Consider the following 14337-nt stretch of genomic DNA (forward strand, 5'->3'; position numbering starts at 1 on the left):
CCCCTGAAATTTGTACTATAAACTATAGTAAGGCTTGTCTAGGATAATTCTCTGGAAAAAAATCCCTGTTCACATTAAAAACTTGCTATAGGAACAACTATGCATGAAGAAAAGGAGTACTTGTGGCACCTTAGAGACTAACCAATTTATTTGAGCATAAGCTTTCGTGAGCTACAGCTCACTCACGAAAGCTTATGCTCAAATAAATTTGTTAGTCTCTAAGGTGTCACAAGTACTCCTTTTCTTTTTGCGAATACAGACTAACACGGCTACTACTCTGAAACCTGTAACTATGCATTAGTTTCTTTTGTGCTTATGCCCCAGATCCTGCGATCCATAGGGGCAGACTGCTGTGTTCAGCAGGGTTGCCAGGCATTCGGTTTTTGACCGGAACACCTCTTCAAAAAAGGACCCTGGTGGCTCTGATCAGCACCGCTGACTGGCCCATTAAAAGTCTGGTTGGCAGGGGCCCAGGGCTAAGACAGGCTCCTTGCCTGCCTTGGCTCTGCGCTGCTCTCGGACGTGGCCAGCATGTCCCTGTAGCCCCTAGGTAGAGGGACAGCCAGGGAGGCTCTGTGCACTGCCTCCGGCCCAAGTGCTGGCTCTACAGCTCCTATTGGCCAGGAACCACAGCCAATGGGAGCTATAGGGGTGGCGCCTGTGGATGTGGGCAGCGTGCAGAGCTGCCTGGCTATGCCTCTGCCTAGGGGCAACAGGGACATGCTGGCCACTTCCAGGAGCTGCTTGAGGTAAGAGCTGCCTGGAGCCTGTACCCCCACAACCTCCTGCTCCAGCCCAGAATCCCCTCATTTCTGGCCCCACCCTGGAGCCTGTGTAACAGCGACAGACCCTGGTTGTCGGCGAGCGGGATTGAACTGGGGAACTCTAGAGCTTAGTGCATGAGCCTCTACTGCATGAACTAAAATTGAACTGGCTGCTAGCTAAGGCTGTACAGCAGACTCATTTAACTCTCTCTCTAAGTGGTCTCAGTGCCAATAGATGGGACAGAACACCACACCCAGGAGGTGTATGGGTTACACCTGCACCCCCAGCCGGAACCCTCACCCCCTCCTGCACCCCAACCCCCTGCCTCAGCCCGGAGCCCCCTCCCACATTCCAAACTCCACATTTCTGGCCCCACCTTGGAGCCCGCAGCCAGAGCCCTCATCCTTTCCTGCACCCCAACCTGCTGCTTCAGCCCAATGAAAATGAGTGAGTGAGCAAGCAAGTGAGTGGGGGCGAGAGCAAGCGACGGAGGGAACGGGGATGGAGTGAGTGGGGATTGGCCCTCGGAGAAGGGGTAGGCCGGGGTGTTCAGTTTTCTGCAATCAGAAAGTTGGCAACCCTGTGTCAGTGAAGAGCTCCAGTGACATTTTCCCCCTTACCCCCAACAATTCTGCACTGTCATATGATGTCCCCGCGCTTGACCTCGTTTTAGGAATCACAGATTCTCTCCCCCAGGGTTTACCCCATCCTCAGACACTCCCACTCCCCACCTCTCGTTTTGGGTCCTGTGAGTGGGATGCAAGATCTCCTCCATGCTGATCAAACCAGGATGCCCCCCCCACAATGTAATCTGCGGGACCGGGGTAGGCAACAGCCTTTACCTGCATGTCTGTGTCATGGGATGGGAAGGCCACATAGGGGTGATTGTCCTGCAGGAGGTACCGGGTCCTGCCAGGAGAAGGCAGTCCCAAGGGACAGACTGGGCCCTATGAGGAGACAGGTGTCTTGTAGGAAAGACTGAGCCCTCTAACAGGGTGGGGGGTCCTTCAGGACGTATCTGACCCTACAGAGGAAAGGGGACAGGCTGGACCCTCCACGAGGGTGGGGGTAGCTGGAGAGAGCAGGCCCCATGGGCTGGGTGGGGGCGTGGAGACCAGTTTCCTCCTTATTATGGGATGGGGAGCTGGGGAAAGGCGCGGGGACTGAAAGGACAGCATCTCCACCCCAGGCCTAGTCCCAAGGTCAATCCCACATCGGAGCCAGGGCTTGCCTAGCAGCGGTAACCTTGGCAACCCCAGCGGGGGCCGGAGAGAGCGCCATGTATCGCGAGATTTGCGGAACGACCTGTAGCAGCTCTCGCGATGCTAGCCGGGCCCCGAAGCGGGGAGGGGAGTTGAGTGTGACCCGCGAGTGCCGCTGCTTCTGCGGGGGGGAGGGAACAAGATGGCGTCGGAGGGCGAGTTGGGCAGGAAGTGGGATCGGTGTCTGGCCGACTCGGTCGTCAAGCTGGGTAAGGGGGGGTTGGGGCGCCGGGGAGAAGCGGGGGCACGGCAGCTGGGTCAGTCACGGGGTAGGCGGCGGCGGCCCAGGTACCCCTGCCGTGGGGCCTGAGTTAGGCCGGGGGGCGGAACCTGGGAGGTGGGTGGGTTTGTGGAGGCCGAGCCGGACCCTGGGCGGTCAGTGGAGTGGGGAGGGTTACATCTCTGGGGAGGGGGACCCGGGACCCTGGGTGGGTCCGTGGAGGGAGTGTGACTTACACAGGCCGGGTAGATCTAGGATCTGTGTCACTTCAGGAGATTGAGCCCCAGTTTCCTGCTCGGATGGTGACACGCAGCCTAGGGCCTGGGTAAGAACTGCAGGGCATGAAACAGCAGCAGTGCAGGGCGCTGCCAGTGGCTGGTGCTCATTTTCTGAAGTACGGCTAGGTAGCCACAGTATTCTTCTGCACCGCCTTCCTCCCAGGTGTTCCTTTAGTTGATACTTTTATCACCGTATCACAAGCGCCAGTGCAAAATGTGAGTGAGTGACCTTGGTGAGATTGTGATGACAAGCAAGAGAGCTGTGCCTGAAAGCTGCAAGGTTTTCCATGTGGATCCCCAGTGCAGAATGGTTCTTTCTGTGCCAGCTGTATGCCTGCTTGTGCCTCTCTCTTTATTTCATACTCTTTCCCTGTTGATTCACTCATACTGGCTTTTGACCTCCTGGTGACTTCCTTTTTAAGATTGGCTTGTCTGTGAAAGACATGAAGATCTCCATTCCTATTGAGTACAAGACCCCCAAATAGTAGGCTGATCCTACTGAGGCTCCATGAGGCCCTGCTTTGCCATAAATCCTGTCTTTGCTCATTTCGCTCAGGATGGGGAAACAGTTTTAAAAATCTGTTAACAGACTTCTGTCAACACATACATAAAACGTAACTTTTTTAAACAAAAGTTTTGATACTATCTTATGTGCTGTTAGTTTTGAACCAGCAATGTACATGGTACAGGACTGTATATTCTGTAGTGTACATTCTATGAATAGCTTTGTCTAATGTCTGGATCTTGCTACACAAAGTCGCAAGTATTATTCTGAAACAAAGAAATCAAAGTAATGAAATACCTCAGTTAGGATCTCATATCTACTAGTAGCACTTTACATCTAGATGGTGAATTATTTCAGTTTTTAGATTCCAACTCAAAAGCCTTTTTTGGTCCAGATACTGTTAATACGTCTTCTAGAGGTGTTAATGTAATTACATATAAAAATACATTAAAGTATTATTTAGGTTGCAAAGTTGAGAACAGTAGGGTGTTGCGCACCTCCCCCCATGTAATTTCCTACTTTCTCTTTTATAGAAAGGGAAAAAAAATAAAAACATTTTCTGGGCAATTATAACAACCACTCCTTTCCCCATGCATCAGGGGTAGGGTTTGAACTGTGAGCCTTCAGCATAGCTTGAGCTACAGGACTAACTACATTAACTGGCTGCAGCAGAGGGCTGTTATACCAGGTGAGGGAAATGGGTCTCTGGGGCCACGTGCTGGGTCTAGAGCAGTGGTTCTCAGCCAGGGGTATATGTACCTCTGTGGGTACTCAGAGGTTTTCCATGGGGTACTCAACTCGTCTAGATGAGTGTTTCTCAACCTGGGGGTTACGGAATGGCTTTGGGGGGTGGCAAGGAGGGCAATTGCCTGGGGCCCTGTAAAGCTAAGTTACATGCTTCAGCCCCGGGTGGCAGGGTTTTGGCTTCAGATAAGGCTCATAAGTGAAAAACAGGCTCAAGTATCACACTGAAATGTAAGTACGCTATTTATACTCCAGTTGATTTATTTTATAATTTTATGGCAAAAATGAGAAAGTAAGCAATTTTTCAGTAAGAGTGTGCTGTCACACTTTTTTTGTATTTTTATGTCTGATTTTGTAAGCAAGTAGTTTTTAAGTGAGGCGAAACTTGGGGTATACAAGACAAATCACACTCTTGAAAGGGGTACAGTAGTCTGGAAAGGGTGAGAACCACTGGTCTAGAGTGTGACCAAGGGGGAACCTGATCCAGCTCTTCCCTCTCTCTCCGTGCCCCCGCTGCCCCCCCCCCCCCCGCTTTCAGGAGCTATAGGGAACTTCTGCATTTGGTGGCCCTAGAGGTAGAGGGGAGGGATGGGCCACTGGAGCCATGTGTTCTGTTGTAGGGAAGCCTGGTTCTGTTCTCTCCCAACCTCCTGGAGAGGCTGCCTATTTCCAAGGTTCCCAGCATAGTTTCAGTTTCCTCGAAGAAAGACTGAAAAAATCTTTTATAATGGAAGGTATTAGGCAATCTAAATAGAGGTCACTACTAGCTCCTATAATAATTCCTTTGCACATGAGACTACAGTTAGTGATAAATACAAGAATACAATACAACAGATATTCCACTTCCTGCCAATCATTTTGTGAAGACCCATACGAATTTACTTCACAGGGATATATCTTTTGATTAAATCTAATTGTCAATATAAGATTAGTAGAGAAGAAATCTGTGTCTCATGGAATCCAGAGAGAAGACTTCTAAGTAAACCTACAGACAGAGAGGGCTGGATTATTATAACAGATAGATCATAAATACAGGAGAGTCTTCAATAAATAAGTGAGGAAGATTATTTTAAAGTAAATGTTGATTCCACTTTTAATTGAGATACTATTTTGAATAAGTATTTTGAAAGAGATTGAATTGATACGAAAACTTGCTGATTCAAAATGTTAAGTTTCCAAGATGACCTGTTTTGTACTCGTTACCTTAGGGCTTGTCTACACTTACATGGGGATTGATGTGCAGCGATTGATGCATCGGTGGTCGATTTAGCGGGTCTTTGACCCACTAAATTGACCACAGATCGCTCTCCTGTCGACTTCTGTAGTCCACCAGATCGAGAAAAGTAAGGGGAATCGATGGGAGAGAGTCTCCCGTTGACACTGCGTCATATGGGCCCCATGGTAGGTAGATCTAAGCTACATCGACTTGAATTATGCTATTCACGTAACTCAAATTGCGTAGCTTAGATCAACTTTTCCCTGTAGTGTAGACAAAGCCTAAGTCAAACACCACCATGGATGCACACATCATTGACTTTCCAGCTGAGGTGAAATTCTGGTCCCACCAAAGGCAACAGGAGTTTTGCCTTGACTTTATCAGGGACCGGATTTTATACCAGGTGGGCCTATACTTTCAGGCATGACTAGAACTGGTGCTTAAAGTTAGGTACATGTGTAAATAAATCTTGCTGAACTGGGGACTTATGGAGTTTTATTTAGCCAATTTTTATTTACTTTCTCTCTCTCTCTCTCTCTCTCTCTCTTTTCTATTGTTTGGAAGCAGTTATTTTGCTCATTTTGGTGGCACTTAATAGTACTGTTGTCAGAGTGCTGCAAAAAAAATCCTGAAAAGGTCTGTGAAACAGCCTTTCCCCAGTTCCCCCATTCTTCCTACCTCATTAATTTTGTCTGGTCATGACTCCTCAGTTATAACTTTCTCCTTTTAGAAGGATTATCTGATTAGTTTGATAACCAATCAGGAATTGTCTTGATAAACGCTTAGTTTGTTAAAAAGAAAAGGAGTACTTGTGGCACCTTAGAGACTAACACATTTATTTGAGCATAAGCTCACTTCATCATTGTTGAGTCTTTGAAGCCCTGATCCTCCAAACATGTGGTGTTAGCTTTAAGCATGTGTGAGTGCTGTCATTACAGTGGATGTGACTACTCTCATGCGTAAAGCTAAACACTTTGCATTTTCAAAGCCATGTATGCACATTAAGCTCTGATTCTGCAAGTTGCTAAGCGCCTACAATTTCAAGAGAAGTAGTGTGTGGAGAGTACTCTGCATCTTGCAAGATTGGGTCCTGTCCCTTAAAACACAGCTTCTCAGGGGGGTAAGTATTATGTTCATTTTATAGATTAGAGGCAGAAAGGGAACTGCACAGAAAATGTTGCCCCAGGTGCTACAGCGAAGCAGTGACAGCTCTGGAAATATAAGTGGGGAGTTCCAGACCTATAGTAAGTTCAGTAGACCAAGCAGGTGCCTCTTGAGATAATAGTTAAAAACCAGATTAATGTGCAGGGTTTTTTGTTATGATGTAATCAGTATTTAGCCTTTATACTGTATATGATAAAATATTTGAAGCCTATTTTTATACAGTGTTGTCTGCTTTTTGGACAGTTGCTGATTCCGCAGTTTATTTCCTGGGACTCTTATTATGTCTTTTGTTTCAACCATTGTCCAAATTGCTGTCAATACATCTTGATAGCTAAGTAGTTGTAACAAGAGTGCTCAGCATAGACCAAAAAATATAAAATGGGAGGATGCTTTTTTTGTGTCTGAACAAATTAAGTGTAATCTTGGCTCTGTTAGATTGTGCCTTGGTACATGTGTTTGTGACATGGTGCCAAAACCTTATTGCCGGAAATTTAACGGGAGCTAGAAGTATTACATTTCAGGATTGATACGTTCTTGGTCTTCATCTGTGTATGAGAATAAAATTAACAAATAGTCTTTGTCTTGGTAGGGTTTTCACTTATTTTAATCAGTGTTGGTTTTTTACTGGATATACATTATTTCAGGGATTAAATGTATTTCTGCAATCCAAAGAATGTTTGACAAATGTTTATCTTGTGTGTAATGTAAATAAAATCTGCAGAAAGCTGTAGAAAAATTACATGGTATCACTGAGAGAACTTTGACTAGAATTGATATCAAACTCATTAGTCCATCAGAGCTATGAATTGTAACAGACTTAGTGTAAAAATCCTAAAGAGGACATCTTTCATGAAAATTGATATCTAGAATAGTATGTGTCACGTCTTAAAAAGTGAATAATCTTCAATAAGCAGTATAGTATTTATACACTGAATATATAATAAAATGATTACTTCACAATCATTTCATTATGTAGCTTTCTTACAAATCACATTAACTTCACTCTAGTTATCAAAATTCAACTTGTGGAAAATGGGCCTGCTGGAGTCTGTTTAGCAGAAATGTCTCCACTTCCATTCTGCTCTTTAGCTATTGCTGCCATCTGAGGGGTAGGGGAGCAGCTTGTAGCTTACTGTTAGGCAGGGTACATAAAATGAATGACTTAACAAATCCCAAGATTAAATAAATGGGTCCTTTAAAACCAATTAAAAAAAAAATTCTAGTGTGGCAAGGAGACCAGAGAGAGGAAAAACAAAAGCTAAATGTGTAAGTTTAGGATATGTTTTTCTCGACTAATGATTATACTTGTTGCTGCCATTTGGATGGGTGGTCAAAAGAAACTGACAGTATTATAGGAAGATATTTTATCTGAAAGTTTGTGGAGGAGAAATGAAATGTAAAGCCTTGATGCTGAGGGTGGAAAATTTTGCCCATTTATAGTGCCAAAATATGCACTGCACCCATCTGGGAATGAGGGGGTTGAGGTGCTTAAAACCACTCTGAGATTTTTTTTTTTTTTTTGCATTAAAGTTGCTATGTTAGTAATACAGTATTAAAATGTAATGTTAAATATTAATGATGCAATATGCACTGTGAAAGCATAGGCATAGTACATGAGCCATCTAGCTTACTGATGCTTAATTGATAACTACTGAAAGTAGTAATGGATGTTCAGTGTAAAATGAATTGGTGGCCTTAGTCCAGTGCCTGATGCCCAGGTGCTGAATTCACAAACTATCACCAAAAGTGACATACTTGTTAGAAGTCCCTGCAGAGCTACCAAGGACTGGATGGACATGGGGACTAACTGACATTGCATTGTGGCTACCCATACTCTGTCAATGGAAGATTTCAACCTCCAGAGCTGTCAGCTGGTAAACTCTTTTTCCCTCCTGGTACTTCTCTGTTCACTAAATTCACTTATTTAAAAAATGCTGCGTGAGTAGCTTTTTTTAATTAAGAAAAACAAAATCGAGAAATCAAATGAATAATTCTCATTTGAAGATCAGATAATTTTGATAAAATATATGGGATACCATCAATTAATGGTGGGCTACCCAAAGATTCTCTAGTTTCCTTTTGGTAGCCAATGGTATTTAATATGATGATCCAAATTTAGATTGGAAATGCATGCTCAGGATAAGGTTAGTGTCCATTAATTGTGGAATCTATAAAAATATTTTGTTTTATTGCCAGAGATATTTTTCTAAGTGATGGTTAGGGGAAAAACAAATATTTTGGGTAGCTCTGTACAATTTTCCCATTTTACCTAATTCAAATGAAAGAAAATGAATCTTCTGAAGTCCTGGTTGTTGGAGAGTTTTCCAGGTTCTGTTGTCACAGGAAGCCGCAAATGTCAGTCTTTGAACAGTGGTGTACTGAACATAGGATGCAATTTTCATACGTTGGAGTGGGGAGGAAGCCAACAGCAAATGTTGACGTGTCTTGATTAGTAAAGGTAAACTTTTGACTTATGGCTGGGGGTTTGCACAGCCAGTCCTCTGTCTTGTGTAGTTTGTCATGCTTTCCTCTACAGTTGTTTTGAGACAGCTTATTTGTAATTATACTGTATTGTTTTACTTGGAGATTAACTTCCTGGAATGATTCCAAGTAAACTGTCCAAAATATATATTTATACATTTCCTCTTGTACTTCAGTACTTTATTTTTGACTTTTGGGTTGCTACTCTGTCTGCATTTCATAATATACTGTTATTTCTGCTTGTTTAGACTTTGTTTTTTTTCCATCACATTAGAACATATTTTCATTTTCAGTTTAGACAGTGGTTTATTTGAAAGAGCAAAGAGTGTTGTAAAACTTTAGGTATATCTGCACAGGGCTTTAAAACCATGACTGAGTGTGATTTAAACTCAATTGTGACTGAAATTGATTGCAACACATTTTTGACAGACACTGGGGATAGGCCAAGGTAGAGATCTAGACTAGGACACTTCTCTCCCTCCCCCACCTTTAAATCTAGTTACAGCTCAAGTTAAGTCTGATTTACTGTGGCAAGCCAAACCGTGTTATAATCTGGGTTGCCTAAATCAATTCACCCCAGCCTGCAGAATGTCAAGAATATTTACCAGCCCACGCACACATTCTGCTTGCCTACACTTACTATGGGGGGAAGGGGAAGGGATTTTCCTGCTTATCAAGAGAAAAATATCTTTCAAATGTGTTAGTGTATGGAGGGGAGAAGAGGGAAATAAGATTTTGCAGGTCTTACTTTTAAAATGCAAAAGCACAACTTTAAAGAAGACGCCAAATTAAAATTTTAAGTGGTTGAATTTATGGGCAACCGGATTATGCACAGAAAGACACTAGCACCTTCAGGTTCTACATAGAGTAAAATAGCGGTAAACTTTTTGCAGGCAGAGGAGGGAGACTTCATAACTGATACATTTAAAGCCTTCTCTGTTGGAGTATTTGAGAAGTTACAATGAAGAGAACTTGCAATAAGCAAATAATTCACCTAAGGTATGAACCAAAAACAGTGTTGCCCTTTGTCTGTGTTCAGTGATGTACTGCGAAAATAGACCTAAAATCCAAGTGTCTAACATATTTTAATGGACCTAATTTAAATGTAACCTGCCAGTCATGCTTGGTACTTTGAAAGCTATATCATGACTGTTCAGTATAATTAATTAAATCAGTTCAAAACCCTGAAAGCAGGTTTCTTTTAGACAGAACTGACTGTATCAGAGGAAAATGTATGTCGGGGCTTTCACTCATTTTTCAAATTAAATTGCCAGTGGTTGAAAAAAGTATTTAACCAAATAGTTCCTTGCAATACAAGGTGCATTGACAAGCCTAACATCATATTTGCTTGTTTTTTTAACTCAACTTTGATACTGGTGTAACCATAGAAATATAAAATGTCAGTTTTTTCCCAAACCAAACTGCCTTTATAAAATCAGCAAAACTGAAAATGGAGGCCATTTTGTTGACTTCCTGACTCCTGTGCACTATCATATTGAGATTCCTCTTGGCTGCTTTGGCAGCCTCTCTGCATTTGAGCTGGTTGACCTGAACTGCTACTGTCTTCAGAGACTTGAATGCTAATACCTGTTATGAATCTTAATAAGTTTGCATGATCCCACTTATGTTTTTTGTTTAGACACTATATTTTCCTGCCACCAGTTTTTTTTAATACACACATGCTCCAGTCTCTTCCTCCTAATGCTTTTCCTCCCAGTTTGCAAGTCTTTATATTCCCCCTTTTGACCCCATTAGTCATCCCAATAAATTCTTTCATTACTCTTGACTTTCAGCAACAGAAATGTGCCTTGAGGGAAGGTATAAGAATGCTCCGTCTTTTCCCCATCAGAATGGGGAAATACTCTAATGGTGTGTGAAATTAAGATGTACCACATGATCTGTGTTGCCTTGAATCAGTTGCACACTTGTGTGCGATGTGTTTGAAACATAAATACTTAAAAACAAAGACGACGTCAGTAGAACATGCTTGGTGAAATCCTGGCCCATTGAAGTAAATGGGAGCTTTGCCACTGACTTCAGTGGATCAGGATTGCACCTGCTGTTTCTAATATGTTAACTTCTGGCTTTACCAAGATTGTCTGGCCTCTTTAAAGGGAGAAGAACTTAGGTAGTTTGAATTCAAAAATTTGCAATGTTTACAGCCCAAACCATTGCAGTATGTTACTTATGTATGACAGTTGCAAAATGAAACCAAAAAGAAATACATTTGTCAGTTTCATTTCTTTATATTGTCAACGTTTATTTTCCAAATTGAGTGAATTGTGAGAAGAGAACTAGATCTTTATTCTTTTACTTTAAATATAAGGAGTTTTAAGTGACATTTAAAACTGTTCTAAATGATTGTTAACCTGAATTTATGCATTTAAGATTATATGAGAAACATCACTTAATCAATTAATTTTTATTAATTAATAGGCTGAAAATGCCATAGCTACTTCCAATATGAAATTAGAGAATTGTGGAATGTATAAATGGTAATATTTAGTCATGCAGTTAGAATGTCAACACATATGGCAAAAGCTCTTGCTTGAAACTATATTACAGGGGTTTTTAAAAGGACATGTGAACTTTTTCATCCAAGTTATGTCATGAACTATTACTGTGACTAAGGATGGGGAGGTAAATACAGTGTCTTTTGCTTCTTTTGTACTGTTGATTAAACTCTATATCAAAGACTTCTAGGTAATGTGTATTTATTCTGAATGACAATAATTGCTGAAAGATTGGCAGATTTTCTTCACTTTGACAAAAGGGTACTAGTTTGAACAACTGTTTCTTATTGTTGATGTTCTCAGGAACATTTAAAACAGCAAAGGTCCCTCTTTGAAACTGTAGTATAAAGGATTTTCAAATGATTAAGTGAGGTAAATGATTTAAACGCTATAATCCATTTGTCACTAAGAAGTAACCCTGGGAAAGCTGCTGGTTTCTTGGCTTCTATTTCAGATGACTCTGTTGAAATCCATTATTTGGAGGATATTGTACTATTTCAACATATGCCTGTACATGACCAAGCTGTGGCCTAAAAACTCATAAATAACCCACCCTGACTATAGTGGTAATATTAATTTCCTTCTAATCCTCTGTTTGTTTCGACATCTGAGCATGAAATGCCTCTAATCTTCATTTCATAATGTTTTATGAGAGAAAAAAGGCACTTTAGCTTCTGCAGCAGCTGAAATGTGATTTCTCTTGGCTCGCATCATCTTGTCTGTTTTTGTATATTGAGGGTAAAATCTCAAACTGGTTCTAGTGTCAGCCTATTCTGTAGTCTGAATGATGTTCAGTAAGATTAATTGTCTGTATTGCAGTGTCAGCTATTATTGCTAATCCTTCCTATGGTTATGAATGGGGTTGATTCTGTGTATTTACTTGTAAAACTTTATTGACCTTTCTGAAAACTGGACTTGTTACACAACTTTTTATGTAGTGCACCTGGTAATTAATTGAATTAATAGTTTACAGCTTTAAAGCACACAAAGTATGGCTTTAGGATAAAGACCCTGTTCAATTTTTATTCCACTGAATGGTTCTTCTAAATACTGTCCAGAAACATGTTTCGCCAAGTGGATATAGTTTTGGTAGATTTGAAAACCTGTTAGCTCTGCCCTTATAATTATTGTTGCATAATTCTCTAGAATTTTAGTTTATGAAATTGAATGCAAACTTGGAAGGTAAACTAAAGATCCTTCTGAAATATAAATGTTAGAACACTGTCCTATGGAGAATCTGTTAGCTGTATACAGAATGGTATACTGTAGGTTTGAGAGCTCACTGTTTTCATGCCAGCGTCTCCCATTGTGCCGTATAAACGTAAAGGGCTTGCGCAACTTCTTTAAATAAAAAGTGCTAACTTGCCTTTTCAATTTTTTTTAATTTATTTTTTGCTGCTTGATTTCAAATGTCATCTTGCATGTTAGCTATCATTTGGAGTAAAAGCCTTGTAAAAACTGCCTTTAGCTGTATCTGGATTTCTTGTATTGCCGCCTTGTCTTGTGTAAGGACTCTAACATGTTTTCCTCCCCACCCCCCCTTTTTAATTTTATTTTAAGGAAATCAGCAATGATTTTTACTACTGCCTTGGATAACTACAGAAAAATTACTTTAAATAATCAAATTTCAAAACCTCATTGGAAAGTACTTGAACGTTTAAACTGCCTGTTGATATGAGCGGGGCAGTTGTGTAATCTCTCGGGGCTGCCATTTTAATAATAGCAACAGGAAGTGCAACTTGATATCCTTCAGGATAGAAAGATCAGAGACAGGTTTCACACTCTTGATCCACAGGATACTGCTCTGACAGAGGTGTAGTATATGAATATATATATACAATAAGGGCCTAATCTGTCTTCCATCAAAGTCAATGGGAACATCAGTGGGATTAGGATTGGGCCCTAAACCAAAAATCCCTGGAAAAATAATCAAACTCAAATGTAGAAAATTCCTGTTTTTCCCCCAGCTCAGATTTTCCTGTCCTGATATACAACAAGCTGACTACATCTGCTTCCTTTGTAATGTCTTCATAATCAAAATTAGACAATGTAATAATAATTTTAAAAATCAGCTAATTAGAAACTTTTTAGAGTACTGCATATTTCCTTATGTCTGTCTCTAGTTTCCTCATATGTGTAAGTCATCAGAGTCCTTGGCAAAGGCACAGATAAAGACTAGTATCAAATACTGCTTTCGTTACCCTTCGTGGACAAAACTCTGTCCTTAGTTACACATGGGCACGCCTATAACCCTATTGCCTTAAATAGAGTTGCATGTGTGTAACAACCTTTTTAGGTTTCAGAGTAGCAACCGTGTTAGTCTGTATCCGCAAAAAGGTTAAGGAGTACTTGTGGCACCTTAGAGACTAACAAATTTATTTAAGCATAAGTTTTCTTGGGCTACAGCTCACTTCAGTGGCACTGAATGCATCCAATGAAGTGAGCTGTAGCCCACAAAAGCTTGTGCTCAAATAAATTTGTTAGTCTCTAAGGTGCTACAAGTACTCCTTAACCTTTTTAGGTATGTTCTTGTTTAGAGGCTAGAAATATTTGACATTTACCTATAAACTACTGCTATGTGGTATTGTCCTTAGGGTGTAAAGGGTCAAATTTATCTTGTAAAAAGTGACCTACACAGTTAGTGAAATCTTAGTCATTCCATATTTCTGTGCTGACTGCCCCCCCCCCCCACCAACCATCTGGGTTGAACTCAATTTTCAGTGTAGCTTGACAATTCACTTGGCAGCTTTTACATCCTCACTAAGTCACAACAGGGGCATTTCTAAGGTATACTGATTCCATTTATCGACATGTACACTAACAGATAAGCAATCCACATCCTGGTGTAACTCAAGTACAAAACTTGCAGCCGTTGGAGCATAAATAACTTGTTTGAGGAGAAGTGGGACACCTTTTTTGTCCCTTTTGTTTTGGAAGCCTGTTTCACGGAGAGGAGAGAGAACAAGTTAGAACTTTAAGAGGGGAGATCACTTCTCAGTATAATATAGAATGTGTGCCCATGAAGCCAGTTCTGAGGAAAAAGCACTAAGTAAATTACGGATGGGTACAAAATGATCCTAGGGATACAAAATGATCCTAGAAAAGATGTGTCTCTTAGACAGATGGCTTATTTCAGTACTTTACTTAAAGGGGTGTTTACCCTTTCAAACTGGAAATTCAGATTTTAGT

General features: G+C 41.3%; 1 protein-coding gene across 1 annotated transcript in view; it reads left to right on the forward strand.

Annotated features, from left to right (window-relative positions):
- Nucleotides 1-2086: 2086 nt before the first annotated feature.
- Nucleotides 2087-14337, forward strand: part of MICOS10 (mitochondrial contact site and cristae organizing system subunit 10) — a 29278-nt gene continuing 17027 nt past the window's right edge. Inside the window, exon 1 of the mRNA XM_048825351.1 lies at nucleotides 2087-2236. Within this exon, the coding sequence (XP_048681308.1) occupies nucleotides 2170-2236 (67 nt within the window). The 5' untranslated portion in view covers nucleotides 2087-2169. The remainder of the gene's footprint in view (nucleotides 2237-14337) is intronic.

Source organism: Caretta caretta, chromosome 18 (genome assembly GCF_965140235.1).
Source record: "Caretta caretta isolate rCarCar2 chromosome 18, rCarCar1.hap1, whole genome shotgun sequence".
Taxonomy (NCBI): Eukaryota; Metazoa; Chordata; order Testudines; family Cheloniidae; genus Caretta; species Caretta caretta.